The sequence below is a fragment of the Sander vitreus genome, chromosome 3 (assembly GCF_031162955.1).
Source record: "Sander vitreus isolate 19-12246 chromosome 3, sanVit1, whole genome shotgun sequence".
Lineage (NCBI taxonomy): Eukaryota > Metazoa > Chordata > Actinopteri > Perciformes > Percidae > Sander > Sander vitreus.
Window position 1 is genome coordinate 26,601,832 of NC_135857.1, and position 15,826 is coordinate 26,617,657.

The 15,826-nt window shown below is 40.7% G+C and overlaps 1 protein-coding gene across 2 annotated transcripts in view; it reads left to right on the forward strand.

Moving 5' to 3' along the window:
• Nucleotides 1-15,826, forward strand: part of LOC144515688 (calsyntenin-2-like) — a 269,693-nt gene that overhangs the window by 208,709 nt on the left and 45,158 nt on the right. The window contains exons 6-8 of one of the 2 annotated variants that reach the window (XM_078246728.1): nucleotides 4,780-4,965; nucleotides 6,755-7,012; nucleotides 8,252-8,433. In XM_078246728.1, coding sequence (XP_078102854.1) covers nucleotides 4,780-4,965; nucleotides 6,755-7,012; nucleotides 8,252-8,433 — 626 coding nt within the window. The remainder of the gene's footprint in view (nucleotides 1-4,779; nucleotides 4,966-6,754; nucleotides 7,013-8,251; nucleotides 8,434-15,826) is intronic. The other variant, XM_078246729.1, reaches the window with a different exon arrangement.

Here is a 15,826-nt window from a genome sequence, read left to right on the forward strand (position 1 = left end):
ATAGATAGCAAGCCTTGAAATAAACCCTTTTAGGATGGCAGAGTGTGCTTCTACACGCACAGACACTTGCCCAGAATGGCAATGCAAAACCTATGGGATGCTTTCAGTTTCAGTTTCACTAAAAGATAAAGCTACAAACGTGTGTAGAGATGGTGAACAGGGCTGGAAACCACCAGTTAACTCACATAGTTGAACATGCTCACAATAGTATCAAACAATACATGATATGGGGTGAGTAAAAGTACAGTAGTATTATCTAGAGATGCACCGATAGACCGGCCGGTGACCGGAATTGGCCGGTTTTCACGTGCTCAGCCATGACCGGCGACCGGCAGGTCAGTGTCAATATGCCGATTTCATGCCGGTCAATGCTACAATTAACTGACAACATAAGTTATACGTGTTACAGTTTTCAAGGACGCACGCACACACGGACACACAGCACAGTCTCTTTTTCCTTTCTCTCAACTTTTCTCGCAACATGTCAGCTGTTTGGAAATTCTTCAGCGTGTGTGCAGAAGATAACAAGTTTGCAATATGCAACACCTGCAAGGAAAAAGTAGGGCGTGGAGGGACGACACCAAAAACCAAAATCACATTTTTTTTGTTGGATATTGGATGTGAAAAGAAGGAAATGGTTCTAACATTGCACTTTAGATGTGTGTGAATTTCCCACACCAGGAGTAATTTATATAGTTCTATTTTATAGTGATCCATTATCTGTTCAAAAATTTTTCTATGTTCTGTGCAAAATGTTCTATTAAAGAAAAGATAGAAAATAAATATTTGTGTGTGCTGTAAAGTGGTTAGAAAAAATGAAATCGGACTCGGCTAAAATCGGTATCGGCTGGCCTAACTCAAAGAAAATCAGAAATTGGAATCGACCTAGAAAATTGGAATCGGTGCATCTCTAGTATTATCGGCAAAATGTACCTCAAGAGATATTTTTTTATTTTTTTAAGTGGGGTTGTATGAGGTACTTATCTATTGTCAGTGATTAAACTACAGCCGATGGCGGTCGGCACGCCCCCACTTTGGAGAAGCAGAGAGACGTCCTGACAGGGAAGCTAAGCAATGTTGTGCTCTGGACTGGGGCAGCAGCAACACATATTTAGTGTGTTTCCGAGTTTGGGAGTTTTGGCCTAAATAAATAAAGCTGTGTTCAATAGAGTCTGAGCCTTTAAAACACACACAGAGCAACATGAACACAATGCTATTATTTTAATGTCAGACATAGACTGGTGAAAGGCTGAACTACCAAAGAGCAAAACATTTCAATTTAAATGTTTTTAGGAAAGAAAGGAATCTACCTCTGCCTCAGTGACAAAACACAAAGTATCACAATACGATGTTATTTAATTAACTAACAGAAGATATTTGGTATTACATTAATTTATAACCACCTGTGAGAGGAGCACATGAGAGACACAAAAATTATGGCACGAGAAGGATGGTGATAGGGTGGGTGTTGTTTTTTTTATCTTCCAGAAATCAACATTGAAGAAAGGTGCCATTGGCAAAGATTTAAAAAGGGCACAGAGACATAGATGTGTTTCTTTGTTTTGTCCCTGTAAACACACATCAGTACAGTCCAGTGGGTTTTTAGCAAAGGACCATTTTTCATTTTTATTGCTGCAGTGCTTCCTATTATTAAAGACAAATGCCACTGCCAAATATTTATCAGTGATATGAGGCTATTTGTATGGGTCTTATCTAAACAGAGGCTTATGAAATGAAGAGTAAACTTTTTGCTTTGTGGTGAGAGTGTATCTGTTCATTTTCTTTTCTCTTCCTTACCAGCTCATATGTCTACTTCAGTGGCTTCACACTGTTTCAACACCCCCTTACCTCAGGTCTTACCATGGAGAGGTGTCCTGTCTCAAAAAGAAATGTGTCTTTTGGTGTGAAAGAACATTTGCTACTGTACTTGGTCTTGTGATTTATTTTCACGATATGCTGCACCCATGCTCCTTGTAACTCATATGCCTTACCACAGTACCAGCGGGTCCCTTCTTCATTATATTTGAGGGTGGTGCCCTTCACACCCTCTGTTTAAAATCCTCAGCAGCTTCTGTCACAGTGGGGTCACTCACTCACAGGCCGTCACGTCGTGTGTAATGAGCACTAATGCAGTATCACAAGGCGTGGCATTCAATACACTGACCTAGTGTATGGCGGCAGATTCAAAGAGTCAAAAGTGCACACATGGGGAGTTATGTCCTCTGAGACACAGGGATAGGAACAACTACTGTAGCTGCAGAATGTAATACCCTACCAGTCTTTCAGCAACCAACAAAATAGACTGCACCCACAGGGAACTTTGTAGTGATCAGGTCCATCAGGTCGGTCAATCTTGGATGCTTTTGCATCTTTTTTGTAGCCCATTAGACCATTCCATACCAATCTATCAAACCTTTGTTGTGATATTTCAGTGTGAACCAAACTGGTTGACTGACCAACTTTCCAGTCAACCAACATTGCCATCCTTTTAAGCCACTCAACTAGTGTAGCTAAAAGTCAGTGGCAAATGGGACTGACACATGGAAAGTGTCAGCAAATGATATGATTGGCCCACTCTTTCTTTCTCAAAGTGGCAATGACAAAAAACAGCTGGTCAGTAGGAGAATGCATGTAAATTACGTTCTCTGGCAGGAGATGGCCTACCTCTATGTCCATATCTAAAGGTACCAGGATTAGTTAACGGATGCTGGGCGCTGCCTAGACAAATAGCCTACAGGTGTTCACTCCATGAGATTAAAAACTATTAAGAGATGATGAAAGTGAAAGCACCTCAGAAAGTCAGCACCTTTCCCTGTCCCTCATGTTTGTCCAATGCTCTCTAACCCATAAAACCTTAATCACCCACTTCCAAACTCAACCCAACCCTTCCTCACATATGCACATTACGTCCTCAACCCATTAATCCTCATTTATCCTTCCAGGTTCCCTCACTTTTTCCCATGCATCTTTAAGCAGTCTCTGCCCTGCGCTCCCCTCCCTCTTTGGGTGTGGCGTTAAAGCCAAGTCCTTGACAGGTCATTTGACTCCCAGTTGTCGGAGTATGTTATTACCAGAGCATTTGCTACGCTCTCACTCCAACCTAAATCTAAAAGGTGCATTCCATTCCTATACTCGATCGCATAGCAAATACAAAGGCAAACAAACAAAAAACTACTCAGCAAACACATAACCCACTGGATTTGAAGATGTTTGTAGCTTTTGAATGTTGAGAATGTTGACTGCTTCTTCTAGCATCTACACTCCATCTAAACAATATTTTAAAGTTTCTCATTACTTTGAGATTCTTAGTCAATATTCTGAGATACTAAGTCAATATCAGCTATTGCTGTGGGCTTTAACTCTGTCTTAAGTATTTACTTATGGTTCTAAAAACGTGGGACAATGGCTTGCACCATCAGCGAGCTATACCCGACTAGCTCTGAGACATGAACCTACAAAGGGGACTACATAATAAGATGATATACATAGTGGTAATCAACAGGTAGGAAGACATAGCCATATAGTATATACAGTAATGGTGTGAAAAAGAAATGTGTGTGAGAAAAGATACAGAAATGCATAAATCAGCAGAGCCTTTTGTTTCCATGCTCTTTTTGTGTGTGTGCTTTTGTTCTCATTTAGCGGGCACCATTGTTTGTGCCTGTTTTCATCACAACCACTGACAATTCCATAATACCAGTGCTGCAGCAGCCCACAGCGCTCGCAGTCTGGAGGAGGTAAATCAACTACAAAACAGATGCAGTATGTGTATGTGTTCGAGCATGAGGTAGTGAGTGTGTGAGGAAGCGAACATGGCAGATTTAACAGGCTGGTGAGCAACAAAGAACTGATCCCTTTCTTCTTCTCCAGTCAGCTCGGCTTCATGCTTATGCCTCCAGCTCCTAGCTAGCAATGCTCCATAGATAGAAAGATAGATAGATAGATAGATAGATGGGAACTCATGTGTGTGTACTATGAACAACACTAATGGGATAGGATGGTTTAGAGTTTGGAGACCAATTAATTTTGAAGTGGTATATACTTTGTTCTTAGAGAACTAGCCCCATACAGTTATGATGCAATGATGCTAATGTATGACAACAGAAGGTAACTGGACTGACAGGCTTCTGACTGAGCATATGGTGGAAATCTGTGTTGACAGCATTTATGGATATGATGTGTATGCAGTTAGAAAACTCTGATATTAATTGAGATTGCTCACTGTAAGCAAAACTCATATAATACTAAACAGGCAACATCATTTTGCAGTTCAATCTCTCTCATCTCCAGACGATACTGTGCAAAGACAAACACATATTCACAACACAAAGGCTGGAAAAAATGAAGGGAAAAGCAGAACCATCACCATACCACAAAATAATAGCCTGCCCGGACAGAAAACACAATTTGCAGCTGACAGGACAGACAGTGACAGAATAATGACTATTGCCCCTAATGCAGCCACTGCACTGCACTCCAACAACAATGGAGCAATTTCATTAGCCAGGCACATTCTGCCAAAAGAATATTGAGTTGTGATGCTGGAAATATTAGTGACAGTGAAAAATTGGAAATGGAGTCTTGTTTTTGATGGAAGCCTAAGTGGACAAAATGAGGCAGAAAAACGTGCAATAACAAAAGCAGTGGGCTTGTGAAAATCAGATATCATTTCAGATAATCATCTGTAGCAGGGTTGGTGTTTCCATGACAGACTGCAGTTTCATTTATCCTCTCTGCCATCTCTAACACCACCACTCTTACATCTCTCTCTTTTCCCAGATTGGAGTAAGCGAGTGGACTATGAGCCAGGAACAGGAAGTAAGCAGCTGTTTCCTAAAATGCACCTGGAGACCTGTGGCGGACCGCTGTCGTCAGTGAGGACCACAGTTGAGCTACAGACCAGCCACATTGGAAAAGGCTGTGACCGCGAGACCTATTCTGAGAAATCGCTACAGAAACTCTGTGGTTGGTTCTGCAAACAAAGACTTTTCTGTTGTGTTTTGAATACCATATTGTGTGACCAGAATAACAAGCATCTTAGATTGAGTGTGCATTTCTGGCATGTAGCAGTAAATTACAAGAGAGTTGGACATGTGGCTATTAGGATAGTGGTGGATATGTAGAATGACTTCTGACTGAGGCGGAAAACTGAAAGTTAGTGAAATGAATTTAAGCAGATGCTCAAAGCATCAGCGAAATCCATGGTCTGAGTACCAGGGTCAGACACGGCCTGAGGGACTGTTCTCTGCCCTTTTTAAACCAACATCTAAAAGCTCATGGTCCATGTTGTTTTTTTATCTCTGCTTGTGTCCCTGGTAAACCCCTTTCCTAAATGAAGGCACCAGAATAGCAACTTAAAGCTGTGTCACTAATGAGGTGACAGAGCGAGGGCATTAGCTGCCTCAGATGCAGCCATACTTTCTCCTCTTTGACTGATGAGCAGCCGAGCTGCTGTGTCGTGGCCCAGAGCGCCAGCAAAGCAGCCAAGCCTACCCGCTGCCCCCTCCCCACCCACACTGCACCGACAGCAAGCGGGCTGGAGTCATCATCTTTGACTAACGGCCTTCACAAGCCCCATTCCAGCTCATCTGAATGCATAACATCCCCTCCCTGCCTCCCGTGGCTCCCGGTGCATGCATGGTTTACCACTAAAGAGTCCTTTTCAGGCACCTCATAATCGTTATCTGATAGTGAATAGAATAAATTGTAATTGCTTTTTCAAAGCACAATCAATTTGAGATAATGTACGAAGACATCGGGCAAAGAGAATGCTGCAGCTGGGTGCTGGAGAAGTCGATGCGTATTTATTTACTGACGGAATCAAATTACTGGAGTCAGAACCTCGACACTGGCATGAGTATGAGTTAGAGAAAAACAGCTTTACAGATGGGGGAAAACATCAATTAATGTGCTAATGTGTTATTAGCAGCAATGAACAGATGCATGTTGCAATTGTTTGCCGGACAAGGGAGACATGGTGAATTCTGATATTACCCATTTTTTCTTGGAACAGCATGGTTCCCATATTGCTTTGATTTATTACCACCCATAAGCTGTTGCAAATGATTTATAAATGTGGTTTAAATGCATGAAATGCATTTTTCACTGTCGCACAGAGGGGCAAAGATTGATCGGTAGGGGCATGTCAAATACATTGAGGAGCAAGGTGAATGACATGGCAAACATACTGTTTGTCAAGGTGACAGTATGAAAACAAAGATTGTTCAGGACTCAACATATTAAAGTTATTGTGTCAAAGGAATGATGGAGTTGCTTTTAAATGGAAGAGGAAAAAGGGAATAGGATGGCTGAATGCAATGCAGTAATGATTGGTGTGATCGTGTGACAAAAGTGTCTGTAAAGAATTCATGTGATTGGTTGATTCACACCACGTGCCGTCCTTCTCACCAGGTCCTTCTGGTGTCTTTTCTCTTTGTGTTATATAGTACTCGGTCAATATGTCCTCTCTGTTTCCATAGAGGCACATTTTAGTGGTGAGCTATGGTCTGAATTTGGGAACAATGACTCACATCTCTTTCCTTTTGAAAGTCAGTTTCATTTGCCATGAATCAATACCCACATCCTCTATCCATCTCGGCCCATTGATTACATATTAAGCCCTGCCATCTGCCTCACTCATAAGTAATCATAGCCAAGGTTAGGCCAATGTACACCGCATATCTGCTGTGATTGTTATTGACACATCTTCTGTCACACCTCTTATTTTTATTTGTTCCCACGGCGTTGACCTCAGGGGCCTCCTCGGGCAGCACTGACCTTCTGCCTGCCTCCAGCGCTGCCACCAACTGGACATCTTCCCTTGTGACTGACAGCGGCAGGGACAGTGACTTGATCTTCAGGTTTGACGGTCATCAGGCAGCTAAAATCCCGGACTGGGTGGTACCCCAGAATCTGACAGACCAGTTCACCATAGCAACCTGGATGAAGCACGGACCCAGTCCTGGCCTCAGAGCTGAGAAGGAGACTCTACTCTGTAACTCTGACAAGACTGGTGAGTGTGAGCCTGACAGGCAAGGACTGACATTGGCTTTCATGAATTATTATCAAAAACTCATGTCATATGTGTTAAAATGTAGCAATTGAGGGATAAGGCTGGCAATACTCTATATTTTTCTTATTAACAAATTCCACGTAAAAAATGTTTTGCCCAAAAACACATCAATGAGCCACGTGGTAAAACTTGGTGACTTTATTATAATGAGCATGGGCACTGTAGTTAATGTTTTGTTATGTCCACACACTTAACAACATCCTGCTGTCGTTATGCTACCTAGAACACCAGATGTGTAATAATCCGCAGTTGAAAGTAGTCCTTCAACAAATGCACTGTTACCTCCTGAGTGACTTTTGTTAAAAACGACAATGCCCAGCTGACTTTACTTTTTTTTAATGAAACTATATATTTCTGGCCCATTTATGAAGATTTAATTCAATTGGAACAAATAAGCTTAGAAGTTGGCAGGTAAAGAAGTCACAAAGAATTAAGAGACAGAAGTTGTTTGTGTTGGTCTTTTAATGGAATTTGCTGATAACAAAAAAAGCGTACGATAACACCACCTGTATCTACCCGTATAATCTTAAAACTACTCACTATAAATCAACTGAGCAGATCTGTCGATCTCAACCAAACCTCTGATTTGTGATTTAGGTACAGTGTGTCAGAAGGTCGATTGACAATGACCAATTGACATTGGGGGTGTAGCTTTTGTACAACAACCATTGGCTACACCATCAAACAATGGTTGGGCAACACCAAGTGAGGCATTAAAGGCCACCAAGAATGGATACAAAGCATAATTGTTCAGAAAAAATGTATATATATACATAAACATGCAGGGGAAAATATTTCCTCTGCACATATAATCAGCTTTATTTAAGTTGATAGGGAAAATTAAATTAATATTATGGTTGCTATCTTATCCTCATTGATAGCACAATGATAGTAGTTTAGCTGTGTGTTATCATCATCATTTGTTTAGGCTTATTGTATACATATTACATACTTTGAACAATCCTAAGGTGCATTTGTTTAAATACTGTTACACCAAACTAAGTTTGGAACTCTGTAACGATCTGGCATAACAAATGCAGTAATATCATAGCATGCTTTGCCCAAAAATTCCAGTGAAAAATGTGAGATGACCTTGACAAAGTTTGCATTTTTCAAAGCAGTACTGCTGTCCCAGTTTAGTGAGATTTTCTAAAGTTACATGTCTGCTTTACCTAACAGTGAGTAGGTGTGATGAGTTGGTCCCTGGTGTCTACTCCTCTTTCTCCCTCCATCCCACAGAGATGAACCGTCATCACTATTCCCTGTATGTCCATAATTGCCGCCTGGTGTTCCTGCTGAGGAGAGACTTCACCCAGGTGGACACCTTCAGACCGGCTGAGTTCCACTGGAAACTGGAGCAGGTAAGACACTGGGATGCTCTGGGACACGTGGGACAGAGAGGGGAACTTGGTGACACATAACACAAGTCACCTCAGTTTATATATCAACTTGGGCCAATCTCATAGGCAGGAATGAAGCCTCTAGCCTGGATTAAACTTGTATCAAACATCCACTCTTGGCTTAATTCATGTTGGTCTGTATCTTGCATTAATAATAGAAGACATCATGGAGTTCATATACAGGGTGTGGCATAAGGTGCATAAGGGAATAATCTCTAAAAACAGATATCTGCATATGAATGCAGAATCTGTAGGCAACAGGACAATATGTTGGTATCGGAAGTATTTCAGCCTTTAGTCTATTTGTAGTCCAAGTGATATTGAGCAATCACTTTTGAGCAGGCTTTGGTTGCATACAGGTTAACAGTCCATGTGGTGACGCATTGGCAAAATGCTGGCTACGCTGGAACCCCTGAAATATTGGCCGTTGCCCCCAGAGGCTAAATCGCTGCAGCCAATGGGTTCCGAGGTTGATAAGGGAGTAAGAACCACAGATAAAGATACGGACCCTCAAGAACTGGTTTCCCATCAGACTCATAAAACACATTCACATGGTTTTGTGTGTGTTTGTGTGTACATACATTTGCTAGTGCTTGACTGCACTAGAAATCTTCAACATAAAAAAGCCTAACCTTTAATTAACACCCAATTATTTTGGAGAACAGTTCTCATCCCACTCTTCCTAATAACCGTGCAGTTTTTTTAATGGATTTAGTGACTCCTTAATAAACATTTGCCATGGATATGAATACTTTCCTGATAGTATTTCATTATAGCCAGAGCTGTTTTTTTTTTTTACTTTCTTTCTCTCCCCTGTCATTGCCTCACATATAATATAAAGATTTCTCTAAGAAATCAAATATTTCCAGAGATAAAACACTATGTAACCTGACATGGGCTCAGAATTGGAAATTATTGCAAACAGGATTTTGGGAGGGTTTTTTCTTTTAATACAGAAATGTTGGTATGAGTAGGGCAAGACTGAAAATGTTTTCGAAAAATAGCCAAAACAAATGTCACCACTTCAATGATTCGTGGGTTAAAATATGCTATTCTGTCATCAGTTTGGAATACTCTTATTTAATATATATTCTGTTAAGTATAGGAGTGATATCATTGTTGAAATGAATGAATACTTGAGTAAACAGGCATAGCAAAGAGAGGCAGAAACATGCTCTCTCCAGGGACGTGTGTATGCATGTGTAGACGGCAGCTGTCTGTTGATCAAGGATGCTATCTTAAAGTCAGACAGGTCACCTCGACTCACCAAGACCCCGCTCTCACACAGCGAGGACATTTGATTCATGGGAGAGACACGCAGCTGAGTCTGGAAATCCAGATGCAGCACCCAGGGCTAATATGATCAGACACATCACTGGTCTTGATTAGGGAAGAGAGCATGAAAGAGGTCGTCCATTAGCCTCGAGACGACACATGGTGTGCGAGAGGAAACATCTGGAGGAATTTAAACACAGGGTTCCCACAGAGTATCAGTCACTTGTCCGTTTCTCTAATAAAATTCTTATCCATTGCACATTTTCAATGATGTTTCAAACATTGTAAATATTCTAAAGATGAATCCCCATTTCTCACAAACCCCACTGCTCCCTTTCACAAAGTAGATATTTGCCTGTTAAAAGTGATTTTTACCATCAGCTTTAATGACCATAGCTACCACTGATGACACTGAGGTCACATCCTCTGTACTTTTTCAGACAATTTTGGGGGTTGTAGCAACCCGGTGGGATTTATATTCTACAAGAGAAATTAAACATGGTGGCAATTTTACACACTTATTCCTGTGAATACTTGTATTTATAGTGTGTGTATTTGTAGGAATCATGGCATCAGTGTATCTAAAATCCTGAATACAGCCCTGCAAGCATTTTACTTTGTATTAGCCACATTAGCAGCATGGCTCTAGGAATGGCAATGTCGGTCTGTGAGTCAGTCAATCACTTTTGTCCAGACTGAAATATGTCAACAACTATTGAACGGACTGTGTTGAAATTGTGTCCAGACATTCATGGTCTCCAGAGGATGAATCTGACTGACTTGGTGATGCATGGACTTTTTCACTTGCCCTACAGGCAGGTTCAAGTTTTGACGTATCCAGTGAAATATCTCAATATATACTGGATGGATTGGCACAGCATTTAGTACAGACATTCACGGTCCCCAGAGGATGAATCCTAATGACTTTGGTGACCCTCTGACTTTTCTTCTAGCATCACCATGAGGTAGACATTTATATTTTTAGTGAAATGTTTCAACAGCAACTGGATGGATTTCCTTAACATTTGGTACAGACATTCATTAATTGTAATGACTTTAGTGCACCGTTCACTTTTCCTCTAGCATCATCATTAGGTCAAATTATATATTTGTTCAATACTACCAAATACCCACAAAACTAATCTACATTCCTCATAAACCTCACTGCTTCCCGTCACAATATTTGCCATATCAAAGCATCAAAGGTGTTCTCCTTGTCTTTATTCAAGGTGATCAATGTGTAATAGTGATTTTACCATCAGCCTTTCACATTTATACAATCTGGCACTTTTGTTTGTTTTGCACAGAAAGAACAGCTCCCTCTCCCTGTCATGTGCTGTCAAGCAATCAAGCTAATGCAACCTGCACAAAGGGTTGAATGCTGTTTAGATGCCAAAGGGAGCAATTTTCACTTAGATGAGCTTGTTTGTTTGTGGTAATTCTAGTATCATACAGTTTAATTCACCTACGATAAAAATGCATCACATTTCACTTTTAAGTTGGTCTCATAATGTGCCACATATGATGAAATTCAAGTTAAATTAATTTGGTAGATTCCAGAGTCTGACCGTTTTAATGGTAATAAAAAGATTGACATAGTTAGTTAATTCTATGGCTTTGTCTAAAGTGATCACAATTGATTTATTTTATTAGGTGATAAAGCCTTCTATATGCTGGTACCACATACATATTTGAAACAGGCTGAACAATAGTTGTTAAACTGTAGAGTTTCCTGAGCACTTTCTGAATCTCCTTCTCCTTCTTGCATGCTCTCTCTCATCTCCCTCCCTCTTGTTAATAGGTGTCTCTGAAACCTTGGGGCATGAGAGGAAACTTTCATTAAGTTGCTATCTACCCTCGTCTACTCGCCACTTTGTCTACATCTGCTAATGTCTTTTAAACAAAATTAACTTCTGAATACCTCCAGCCCAGACAACCCTTCCACAGAAGAATCTCCTCCTCTCCCTCCACTAGTTTATCACAGAAGTCCAGTTAATTTCCTCATACAGTCCAATCAGGCATAGCGAGTCACTACATAATGACTGGAACATGGTGGAAAGATGGTTGCAGATATTAGTTTTACCTACTGGAAAAAAATGAGTGAACTATCTGTTAATAACAGGCACAGAGTAGTTAAGGCTTTATGCGTACAGACCTATTGTGTTCAGTGTGGTTCAGTATTTTAAGCTTTGCTATCTGTGCTGTGTGCATTCTTGAGAGAGAGGGCCTGAGGTTTTTATTGACTTCATTGAAGCGCTTTTTCTTGAGCTTGTATTGAACATATCTTTTGTGCGTGGATTCATATTCTTTAAATGCGAATTGCATTCAGGCGTCTCAAAGGAGACTGTCAATCTTCAGGCTCTTTCATGCATGAGCCAGTACTGACCATGCCCCTGTGTGTGTTATAACTTTGTAGAAAATTGGATTGAGTCTGCATGGTCCAAAGAAATAGCCTTTGGCTCGTACAGGTGTCCAGGCAGAAGGAGGCTGAAAGAGTGACTCGCACACCCACCCTCAGACTCCTGTTGTTTATCTTTCTTAAGCTTTATTATTCCATTCGAGGAAATGTCCTTTAAGTTTTGTAAATTAACCTTTTGCCTTTGCAAGCACAGATGAGGTCTAGTAAATTCCACCAGTAAGTTAACACATATATACGGTGGCCGACAGGGCCAAACGCACTGCAACTTAGTAAGTGGTTCATGAAATGCTGACAGATACCTTGCTGGTCCATTAGGACCTAAAAATATAGAATTTCCATTTAAGACTGGTGGTTATTAGTTGATGGTAGTGTTTCAATGCTTCCATGTAGAGTTTGATAATGTGTCCCACGTAGATGATAAATGGAAATGTTGATTTTACAGTTAGAACTAAGCCTGCATTGTGACTTTGGCGAGAGGAGAAAATCAATAAGAAGTTACCTTGAGCCTTTCATCTGTGAAAGAAAAAAACAACATAATAATTTAGATCTAAATGTTGTTTCCACCAGGAGTCTAAAATGAATGTAGAAGTTACATCATTACCTCCGGCTACCCCATGGCCAACATTTTTTCAGGAAAGCAATCATGCAAACACTCAGTGGGGACTTTCTCTGATTTTATAAGAGGACAGCAGTGGGAAACATGAAATATGTTACCGTCCATGCAGAGTACTGTACATATGACAGGTTTTTGTATGTCCTTAATAGAGTCAGGGAAAGTAAAGCAAGTGAGACAGCTGCAATATGTGTAAATGTTTAAATATGAATACTCATATTCTCACTGCACTGCACGTTTATCCAGGCCCTTTAGTCCCTAACTGTTTTGTGCCCGGTAGATTAGAGGTAGAGCTTTTGTGCTGACAACAGTGTCCATAAAGTTGAGGGCTGTATAAAAACAATGAGCGGAAAGATGCCAAAACACTCAGTTGAGCTGAGGGGAACTGCAGAGTGGGGTCAGAATTATCTGTGGGTTCATCACTACAAACAACACCTTTCACATTACACATAGTCACTTGACACATTGTTCATATAAAAATATTGACTAGTGCAGCTTTAAAGTTAAGGAAATACATTTTCTCTCAACCCAACACTAGATGACCATTGGCCTTAGCATCATGCTTAAAGTAAATTCAGGTTTATGATAATTCAAGCATGTTTGTCTTTTAATATTGATTCATATGCTCCCTTTCCCATCTTCACATGTGGGTGTAAAAGCTCCAAAGCCATTCAAAGTGTGAGCTCACATCCATTGTGCACATCAACAATGGCTGAACGTATTCTCAGTCATGACAATAAAAGATGGAGAACAGCATATGTTTTGCCAAGCACTTGGCATGATCTTCCCCCACAGTTGCCTCCTAACTGGTCCAGGCTTATTGTCAAAACAAACATCTCCTGAGCACAATTTGAACACGGAGCATCTGGCATTTTCAAATTGCTGATGTGCTGCTGTTGACTGCTGTCATCAGAAACTCCTTTTTAGTAAATGTTGGGATGTCTAGGGATCATGCTACCTGATGAGGTTATGAAATTATGTAGAAAAAGTGTTGTTTTTTTTTGCAAGAAAACAGTAAAGGTCCGCACAACATCTGTCTCGTTTGGAGAAGAAGGAGATTCTGAGAGAGAAAAGGCACACAGCATTCACACATGCTGCCTGTCCCGCAGGCTCAGACCTGCTATGAGGAGCACAAACCATTAACACTGGCTCACATAATAGCACATACAGCTGTCTTCCATTTTGCACCAAATGAATGTGCAAATGAGAGTGGTGCAATTTTGAACAACAAAGATGGCATCACAGAAGTTAGTGAAATAAAATGCATTACACGTTTTTTAAATTGTAGTCTTTTAGCTGACAGAGTGATTAACAATCACTGCAACAGCAAAAAAAGCAAATCCACAATCAACGGAAATAAGGATTTCTTTTGAATGTATACCTGTGTTTTCTGCATCTTATTTTTCCTTAAACGCCAAGTCCCCCAAATTAAACAAACTTTGTCACTTCAACGTAAACATCTGTAATTTTGGGGCACTTACTTGAACAACTGATGCAGTCTTGTGGTGTCCTACTTATTTAGGAATGTTTATTTTTTCATTCTTACCTCAAATTATGACAGATATATTTAAAATTTCCATATTTTAGACAAATGCTGTAGTCTGTGCCCAGTATTAATCAATGAGAGCACACACAAGTCCTTCTGTTTCTTACCTTATCTGTGTCTGTCTGTAACACACACACACACAGACACACACACGCACTCTCAAACAGCATTTCCCTCCTCATGGGAGGGGCCGTGTTGAATGATAGATGACTCCTACTAAAGAGCCCGCTAAATTAAGAGCTCTGATGCACCAACTGGCTCCAAAGAGCATGATGGGCACACACACATCCAATCTTTTGAAGGGTCTTTCTGACTGTCTATTGGAACTGCATGCAGACTTTTGCCTCGTACAGTTTTCCTTTTCATTCAGATTCTTGTCTCGTCTGTCCAGCTGAGCCCTTTGCCTGCACGCATGCAGGCACACAATGTCACTCTCCTCACTTGTTGGAGGCATTAATCTCCCACCGATGTTTTTCTGTGTCCAAAGCCATCATCTAGCTCTGGGTCAGGACTAAAATCACCCTGTTTACCCAGCTCAAGGCTAACATATCACAGCTTTACTCACAAATACTGGCACCACTCAAGAGTTTGGGGGAGACTGACATCGGACTACTTTGTACACGTTCATCCATGCCACTCTACCTGTAAAATTGCACCAAGTGGAGCGTACAGCTCTTCTGTGTCAGAATCCCTCTGAAATACAGTGGTCATCAGATGTCCATCTTCTCTATGGTAGTCACACAGCACATATCCCTATTAAAACAGTGGATTTATTGCAAACACCAGAGTAGCAATCCCTATATTTTGGGTATTGATTGGCAGTCATGCAAATTGTCCTGTTTGTATTCAGGTGGAGGATCTTATTGACAGCAGGAATCAATAACCACGGAAAGATAAAAGGGTAGAGATAGAGACAGAAAAGTTAGGTGAAAGAGAGACCCACCTCAGGGGACAGCTGTCAAGGTAGAAATGAAAAAATGAAAAGATGGAGGAAATAAATGTCAGAAATGGCTTTTCACTGGACCAGACACATGGCAATATATACCACTGGTGGGAGTAGCTGGGAGAAATAGAAACAGACAATGAACAATAAACAATAAACAGCAGAACAATAACAGTCCTATTTCGTACTGCTGATATCACTCAAGCCAATCATGAGCAAGACACTCAGGATGATAGACAGATATGAGATTGATACAGTCACCCAGGGTGTGAGGAGTCAAAATAATATGCAAAATAATTGGGTTTGTAAGTGTAATCAGAGCAGGCAGGCTCTGTTGTTGCAATCCTCTCAGTTTGATATCACAAAATGATCTTCCCTCATAATAATCTGCCGAGGTGTCTCTCAACCACCACTATCACAGTCTGCTTCATAAATGAAATCAGCCTTTATTACAAACCATTTCCAAAACCTTGTTCCATGCAGTTTTCCATCATTTTTATTTCTTTCACATCCCACCATCCATGGATAATAATACCTCTCCTTTATGAGAGTGGGACG